The following is a 9,254-nucleotide window of genomic DNA, read 5'->3' on the forward strand; positions in this document are numbered from 1 at the left end:
AAGGATCAATACCAAACTTACCGATGTCGCCACCTGCCACCCGCCACCGTTGCCGCTGCTGCCACCATCACCACCACCGTCGTCGTCATTATTGTGAACGTCACAAATTTACGACGTGGTGAATTTGTGTCCTCAACATTATAATATGCATCACAACTCAGTGTGGTTCATCGATTTCTAGATGAGGACTTAAACTATACACAAATATGCATTACATATGCATGTCCTTATTCTGGTCCTGATGATAGGTTTTATAGGGTGGTGTAAGGTTGCACAGAGAGCTTTCAGAAATTTAATATTATAAAATTTGGATACCTAAATATTGTTTAAAACTTAAATTACGAACTTCATATATTTACGTACGAATGAACATTATGCGTTCTTTACCTCATTTTGGTAAATCCTTGATGATGCTGTATGCATTGAGGTGACGGCTTCTTAATCCTTGTCAAGGATAAATCGTTTAACGAAACCCCAAACCAATTAGCTTTAAGTTTAAGTACCTACTTGTATACCTAGAGTGTGTATGAGTGTGTGTGAGTGTGTTTTGCTGTGTTTTGTGTGTGTGTGTATGTTTGTATGCGTGTTTCATGCAGTTAATTAAGGTGAATAATTAAAATCTTTTTGACGCCCTGATGGAGTTAGTGTTAAGGTAGACAGTATACATACAAGGGTACATAACTACACGTAGCACGCGAAGAAGGGTAAAGGTACCTAAACGATGTTGTAATTAACTTGGGTGATTAAAAGCTGCAAATTAACTTTATTTCTCTGCAAAGAGAGCTTTTCATTTGTAGGTATACCTATATACACATAAGGTGAATTTGAAACGCATCGCAATGTTTTGAGCGTCAAAATTAAAACAAAATATTTGTAAGGGTTTGCTGGTATACTTACCCCTTTTACACATACAACTATGAGAAGTTCTTTAGAAAAAATAAATTTCATTGAACTTTTAACATTTGGAAAGTGCATTATTTAGAGTCGGGTGGTGAAATAAAACTACGCGGATTAATTTGTAAGGACATAGAATAATTTTCAATATTTAGTTATCCTTGATCCTTGATGCAATAACAGTTTTAAGGGGAGCAGTTTTAATATCAACTCTGTAGGTAATACAATGACAATAATAAAAAGGATTAAGATTTCACAACTAGACTATTTTAATATAAAATAGAAAGTTACTAATATTGCAACTTCACAGTTTTTAATTAGCAGAATAAAGAATTTTCTTGAAATATCAATGTTGTCCTTCTCCACAAAAGTTGAAAGGGTAATTAATTAAAACAAAAAAAAAATGCATCCACACTCTAAGTCAAAATTTTAAATAGCAAATAGAAAAGATTATGATTAATTTTTGGGCCCTTAAAAAGTTTTCAGCAAAGGCTGCATTTGCAGTTGTTTTGATATTGTGAAAAAGGAATATTCTTAAACTCTCAGTCATTTCTATATACGATTTTATAAAAATTCCGACGATATTGTTCTTATTGAGTAGATTTTTTTTTAAAAAAGTGAAAAACCTTGTAAGGAAAATTTTCAAATTCCTGTTAGTAATTTTTAAATAATACAGTTAAAATTAATTTTTCTTTGATAACAGAAATTTAAATACATAACACTCGGCAACAAGGTAACGTATGCAATCAAAGTTTACTTTTTCTAAGATTTGAGTATGATTTCGAAATCAATCTTTCACGTCAGGGTTTTGGAATATAATCTTTTATACATTTTTTTTGGACCTCCACCATCGTAATATAATTACAATTTCGAGATCGAAATTTCTTACGAATGTCAACTTTTCATATATGTAGTTGCTATATGTTGCAAGTAAAACAGAGAAGTAAACTTCACGGTGTTTAATTTGCAGTGTTAATAATTTGTTTAAATGTCAGTGTTGTCCTCCCTAATAATAGTTGAATAAACGTAGGTTGAAATTTTGAAATACGAAACCGGTAGATTTGGAGCACTGAGTCCGTTTTGAGTCTAGGCAATTTTTCAGTTTACAAGCAAAAAAATGTGTCAAAAAGATGTAACTGCATTTTTATCTAACAGAATTTAACAATTCTAGAATTATCAGATACTTTTAAAGTAAGAACAATATAATCAAATTTATATATGAAATATGATAATCAATCTTGGAGTAATTTTTTGAAAAAAAATCATTCAAAAACTCTACAATTGTAAAGTAAAAATTTAAAGTTTAAATAAATAACTGATGGCTTTAGGTTTTTGAAATACGATCTTTTATAATTCAAAAAAAACTTTACATAAGACTATTTGAGGCTATGCAAATTTTTTTTTGTTTAGTTTTAAATTCATGATCATTTTTTTAGTTTTATATTCATGATCATTTTTTTTAGTTTTAAATTCATGATTATTTTCCAAATCAATAATCCGTTCTAGTCTTAACATAAACCTTTAAACAATTTATCCTAAAACTGTTCTTACCAGAAAAAAACCAAAAGCAATTTTGTACACAGTTTTTGGAATATGGTGAAGAAATGTTATAAAAATATACCTAAAATCGGATTATGAAATGAAAAATCAGGCGGTGTAAATTAACTTTTTTCTTAAATTAAGTTTCTAAAGATAAGAAATTGATAACCAATTAAATTCGTTGCAAAACAAAAAGTTTTAAAATTAAAGACAAATTTATTACTCATCCGACAGCACTGATTTGATACACTCAATAATAAAATTGTAAAGAAAAATCAACAAATATTTTGAACCAATAATTGGAAGACATAAATATGACAAGAAAAAAATCATTCCAAACAAATAGGGCATACAATACAATTTTGTTTCAATAGAATTGGGATTCTACTCTGTATTTTGTTTCGAAAAAGAAATTTTCCGAACACGAATATTTTGTATTAAAAACTGAATTAATTTTACGTTTTATTATTTAGAATATCTAAAAAAAAACTAACTTCCTGTTATTGGAATTAGCACTCATACAAACCTCACCTTAAAATTTCCTAAAAGTTCTTAAACTATTAAAACACCTTATGGAAATTTGAAGGGAAGACATCTTTGGTGGAATAATCGGGGTGAAACGTCATGGTAGCAAGTACACGTTTTCCACATCTCAACATCCACAAAGGAACTTGGACTTCTCCAGATCAATCTACCGTCAACCAGATTGACCATATTGCGATCGACGCCAGACACGCTTCCAGCATCATGGATGTACGAACTTTCCGAGGAGCTAACATCGACTCGGACCACTACCTCGTTGTAGCCAAGGTAGCACTTCGGATTTTCAGACCCAAGGCAAAACAGAGATCCCCAAATCCTTTTCCGACCGAGTTACAAGTAACCTCTCTCGAAGTTCTCTGCCGCCAAAACAATATATCAAAAACCAGTGGCAACATTGCCAAGATGCAATCAGAGAAGCCGCCTCTGATGTGCTGGGTTTCAAACAGCCACCAACAATAAACCCCTGGTTTGATGAGGAATGCAAATGCTGTCAAACAACAGGCACGCAAAGCGGCGCTGCATAAAAGGACGAGAGCTGCTCATGAGCTCTATGAGCAGAAGAGGCGAGAGAAACGCAGACTTCTCAAAAGCAAAAAGAGAGGGCATGAGAAGCGTGCGGTTGAAGATATTGAGAGGTTTAAAAGCAGGAATGAAGTTCGAGAGTTTTATGAACAGGTGATACGAAATTCACAGGTGCATAATCCTAGAACCGAAGGCTGCAAAGACGAAATGGGAAACATCATAGTGGAACAGCAGTCAATGCTGAGGATATGGAAGGAACACTTCTGCAGACTGTATAACGGCGACGACGAGCGGAATTCCGCTGTCAGGCAGGATGATCCATTCAACATAGACGACGAAAGCCAACAATCCCGTCCTCCCGACATAGACGAAGTAAAGATTGCCATATCTAAGCTGAAGTCTAATAAAGCCGCTGGAGCGGATGGCTTGAATGCCGAGCTCTTTAAAGCAGCTGGAGATAAGTTGGTTAGAAGCATGCACCAACTTATCTGTGAGATATGGTCGGAAGAAAGCATGTCCGATGAATGGAAACTCAGTATTGTTTGCCCGATCCCTCTAAACTGCACCAACTATAGAGGAATCAGTCTACTTAACATCGCCTATAAAATCTTCTATGCCGTAATATGTGAACGTCTAAAGCCCATCGTCAACAACCTGATAGGTCCTTATCAGTGTGGTTTTAGACCAGGAAAGTCCACAGTTGATCAAATATTCACATTACGGCAGATCCTGGAAAAATCTCAAGAACACCAAGTCGACACCCACCATCTTTTCATCGATTTCAAGGCCGCATATGACAGCATCTACAGGGACGAGCTGTATAGAGCCATGTCTAGTTTTGGCATCCCTGCCAAACTCGTCCGTTTGTGCAGGATGACCATGGAGAATTCACGCTGCTCCATAAAGGTTGGAAACAACTTAACAGAACCTTTCTATGTCAAAAAATTTTTTAGACAAGGTGATGCGCTGTCATGCGATTTTTTTAACATCGTGCTAGAAAGAATAGTGCAGAGCTCACATGTCATCACTTGAGTCACTATCTTTCAAAAGTCTGTCCAATTACTAGCATATGCTGATGACATTGACATAATCGGAAGAACTCAGCGTGATGTCATTGGGGCTTTTGTGAGTATTGAGGCAGAGGCGGCAGGGTTTAACAGTTAATGAGAGCAAAACAAAGCACATGCCGTCGTCAAGAAAGGACATACAACACAGACGTCTTGGTCAAAACGTCACCATCGACAGACGTAACTTTGAGGTAGTCAAGGACTCGTCTACCTAGGCTCCGCTGTAGACGCAGAAAACAACAGCAGCGCTGAGATCAAACGCAGAATAACTCTTGCTAACCGCTGTTTCTTTGGACTAAGAAAGCAATTGAGTGGTAAAGTCCTCTCTCGAGGGACCAAAGTGTTGCTATATAAGACCCTTATCATCCCCGTCCTGCTATACGGTGCAGAAGCATGGACTATGACAAAAGCGGATGAAAGCACCTTGGGTCGCTTCGAGAGAAAAGTTCTTCGTGTGATCTACGGACCCGTATGCATTGAAGGGCAGAGGAGAAGAAGATGGAACAACGAGCTGTTCGGGCTGTACAGCGACTTAGACTTTGCCAGAAGGGTAAAAGTCCAACGACTAATATGGCTGGGTCACGTGGAGCGCATGGAAGCCAACGCTCCGGCCCGGAAAGTCTTCGAATCCACACCCACAGAACAGCGCAGTAGAGGAAGACCGCGGATCAGGTGGCGCGCACAAGTGGAAGGTGACCTCACCCAACTTGGAGCGTGAAACTGGAGACATCTAGCTAGGGACCGAGATAGATGGAAAAGTTTGTTGGGTGAGGCCCTAGTTTACACAGGACTGTAGCGCCACTTTAAGTAAGTATGGAAATTTGAATAGAAATCGTTTTATTTCATTATCTTTCTTCTGTAGTCAATTGTTCTTAAGTTTGAATGTACAAAATATCTAATTGGAATTTCTTTTTAATTGGCGCCCAACATTCATACATTTCTTGAAAAGGGATTAAATGAGACTTCAATCATACCTAAATGAGTGGTGAGTTAAATCAAAATATAACTTGTTGTTAAACAGCAATCAAGACATAATCAAAGTTTTTCCATTCCATAGTTTTAAGTTGTTTTGAAGTTTTCAAAAATCCTTAAAATCATCATAATTATATGCAGATCGCTACGTTTTTCAATACAAGTGCCACTTTAACACTTCACGTATTTCAATTTCTACTTAAATATCAATAAAATAACATTCCGCTTTCAAAGGATATTATTCTTAATAAAAACAAAGGTAGGAATGTTTAGGTGAACAAAAAAAGGAACAAAATAAATAAGAACCACTCGGATGCAGCTATAAACATAAATCAAGAACGTGCTTCTCAGCTAAATATATGACAAAATTCAATTCAAAGTTTTCTTAGATTCACCACTTGGCGCGTTGCGCCGTTTTTGCAAAACAAAATCCTTTTTCTACTCCTTCCCGTTCACGTTTGCGTCATCGACATTGTGTTTCAAAGTCATTTAAAAGATCATTTTGATTCCTAAGTAGCTTTTATCCAGTCTGTTAACCATATCATTCTACGCTTAATCCTAACGTATTATCATCGCTGACAAAAATACCGCATCCAAGATTGGATTTTTTTCCTTTGGAATTTGATTCCTATATTCCAGTTCCTATATTTTTCACTGTTGCTCCTATCCTCACTCCTTTAGTCTCATACTACATATACATATGTATGTAGGTAAGGTACATAATATGTTTTGGACTCATATCGAATCCTTTATATGTATATTGCATACGTGAGCCCATGTTCCAAAAGGCTATGATAAACCTATGATATAAATTTTACGCGCTGAAGTTTGGTGTCCTTTTGTTTTTGGATTGGGTAAGGTTTCAGAAAATATATACCGACTCTTTTCTTTTAAGAGAGTATTACAAGGGACTGACAGTTGCCATCCTATTTAAGCAATATCGGCGGGATGGAGGTGGTGGCGGTGCTGTGTGTTAGCGTAACCCGTGTCAAATGTAAATCAAACAGAGGCTCTGTCGGGTTACCTTCATAAAGGCGAATTTCACCAAACGATTTTCTAATCTTTCTTTTTTCGAAAATACTCATATTTTTGTAGTACCCGTGGTATGATGGTTAGTGCGTTGGACTGCCTTGCCAGAGGTCGTTAGCCGTTTGGATTCGGCATATAAACTGTAGGTCCCCTCTATTCCTGACAACATAACTAGCACACAGGAATGGTTGTGAGTTGTAAGTCACTAGGCCCTAGTTCTCAACGGACTGTTGCACCACCCAATTTATTTTATTTATTACTCACATTTTTAAAGATTAATTGGTCTCAATTTAATCCGATTGCGATGAAGTAGAAGTATTGAAAACATTTTACAAAAATAACATACAAATCTCCACTGGAAAAAAATTTCTGACTTTACATAATCACAAAATATTCGAAAAATGATTAAACACATGTCAAAAATTAAAGTGAAAATATTTAAAAATTAACTAAATTTAATGTTGAAAAATTTACCATATCGGCTGTATAGTCGATTTGCACGTTCTAAGACAAAGGTATTAAATACTATTTAAATATCAAAAAATAATTGGACGACAATTTTTTCCTTTTGGTTTAAGCAGAAATCAATTGATATTGTTCGAGTTCGGAAACCTCAATTTCTAGAAGCAGTAAATTTTATGAAGATCAATTTTCTTGACGATCCGTTTGTTCGTGCGATGGGAATTTCTGTGCGACATGAAGAAACTCAAAATTTTCTCTCAAGACTATGGCTGACTCTTTTAAGACCTGGTAATTTGATGATGTTCAAAAATTATGTACATAAATCTAAAAAAAAAATGTTATTTGCGTTAAAAAACTGTTCAAAGTCCAATGTTTGACAACATTATTTGCTAGAAAAAACAAGTTAATTGACGGATCGAAAAGATCTTGTAGAGTAATAAGGACTGCGTATTTGAACATCTGACGATAGAATTATTTTCATCAAAAAATGGTGATTAAGTTGAAGTTGATTTGGCATTTATTTTTAAAAATAACTAATTGGTCTGTGTTAACATGGAAATTGTTTGATTTAACACATTTTGACATTTTAATATCTGTCAATATTTGTCTATGAAAAATTCTTGTTACATGCGAAATTATTCCACATATAAAGTTTTCATATAAAAATACTGACAGATGTCAAATTCTGGGGAGATGTGAACAGTGCCTTAAGTCACATTATTTGTCACGCAATCGAAAATTGTCCAAAAACTATCAAAAAAATGATTTTAATATATTTGTCTCTGTCCAACAGAATTGTCACTGGCTGCGGTTCAACGTCAAAAAATATGTGGCTTGTGCATTAATTGTTATCAAGCGCAACAACAACTTAATTCACCTAACCAAACAAATGATAGTACCTTTCTCAAACTGTCTAAAGTTGCTAAATCGAAAGGTATTCGCAACTTGATGCATGCATGGGATAAGATAGATCGTGAAGTTGTATTTCCAATGAATGATAAAATTGATAATATTAATAATAATACAAAAACTTTGGAATTAGCTGCTTGTTCGGTTGGATATAATCATCGTCGATTAGGCATTGCCAAGAAACTTATTCAAAGCTCGACGGAAATGGCAATGATGATGGGTTTCGATTATGCTCGTATAGATTGTTCACATGTTGCAACAGCGAAGATTTGTAATCAATTGAATTGGCAAAAAATTTGGGAGATGCCATTTGAGATGTTTGATGGTGTCGAATTGGCCAACATGGATGAAGAAAGTTCAAAAGTTCAAGTGTTCATTAAGAAGTTACATTCGTATTCAAGCTTAAATGATCTCAACAAAAATAGGGGAAAACCTGATCCAAATATAAAATAAATAGAAAATAAATTGCTAAATAACAACATAGTAATTAAATTTGTTTACTTTCCCACTGGATCACCGTCAGATTTAGTTGATAAAAGTGTATAGAGGCTGAATATAAAACAAAACTTTGCTCTTTGAGTAAGAAGGTATCGAAGCAAATTTCTTCAAATATTTGTATGTTCAAAACTTTGTAAAATTCACCTTAATTAACATACATACAAAAAAAAATAAGTTTCAAGAATAAAACAAATGAATAACCCAGAAGTAAAGTATAGCAGGTGCGTTAACAATAAATTGATACACACCACGCACCTTAAACACACATTTGCGCCTTTAATCATTATATACATTTATGTATGAATGTAAGTTTAGGTATGTTTTGTATATATACATATCTTGCCCAAAAAGGAGACAGATTGTGAAATTAACTTTTTCTAGATTACTTAACCAAACATAAGTTAAGGTATAGAAAAGTAGAAAAGCGTTTATCTAGTATACATACTTATATATTTAAGGTATTTTCGAAATCTATGAGCAAAACAGGATTTTACAATACAACCTTAACCTCTGCCACACTTTATCTACAAAGTGATAAACAAAACCTAAAACAAATAAAACACAAAAATTCTAACGAAACAACAAACTTTAATGGATACTGTGATGAATTTAAATGCGTAAAAGGTATAAAATGGTTTACAAGGTGTTTTTTTACGATCAACGGATGTGGCCAACACTAAACCACAATACTACTGTACATGTGTGTGTATACCTAATCTATTTTATATAAACAGATATCCTGTGACTTATGGTTTTTTAAAATAAACGAGATTTATATCAGATCATGCGATAATATTCAAAAGCGAATCACAAACAAAA

At 34.5% G+C, this 9,254-nt stretch overlaps 1 protein-coding gene across 1 annotated transcript; it reads left to right on the forward strand.

Moving 5' to 3' along the window:
• Positions 1-6,922: 6,922 nt before the first annotated feature.
• LOC129947849 (uncharacterized) lies at positions 6,923-8,415 on the forward strand. The gene is made up of 3 exons (XM_056058586.1): positions 6,923-7,081; positions 7,148-7,316; positions 7,822-8,415. Exons 1-3 carry the CDS (start codon positions 7,025-7,027, stop codon positions 8,388-8,390), a joined length of 795 nt encoding a protein of 264 aa, XP_055914561.1. The 5' UTR covers positions 6,923-7,024; the 3' UTR covers positions 8,391-8,415.
• The last annotated feature ends 839 nt before the right edge of the window (positions 8,416-9,254 follow it).

This window comes from Eupeodes corollae, chromosome 2 (assembly GCF_945859685.1).
Source record: "Eupeodes corollae chromosome 2, idEupCoro1.1, whole genome shotgun sequence".
Classification (NCBI taxonomy): Eukaryota; Metazoa; Arthropoda; class Insecta; order Diptera; family Syrphidae; genus Eupeodes; species Eupeodes corollae.

Excerpts from the sequence above, each read along its gene's own strand:
- LOC129947849 (XM_056058586.1), top strand. The coding sequence starts at position 7,025 with ATGTTGAAAAATTTACCATATCGGCTGTATAGTCGATTTGCACGTTCT. Across the intron at positions 7,082-7,147 it reads TTGCACGTTCTAAGACAAAG|AAATCAATTGATATTGTTCG; the intron begins GTATTAAATACT and ends TGGTTTAAGCAG. Across the intron at positions 7,317-7,821 it reads GCTGACTCTTTTAAGACCTG|AATTGTCACTGGCTGCGGTT; the intron begins GTAATTTGATGA and ends TCTGTCCAACAG.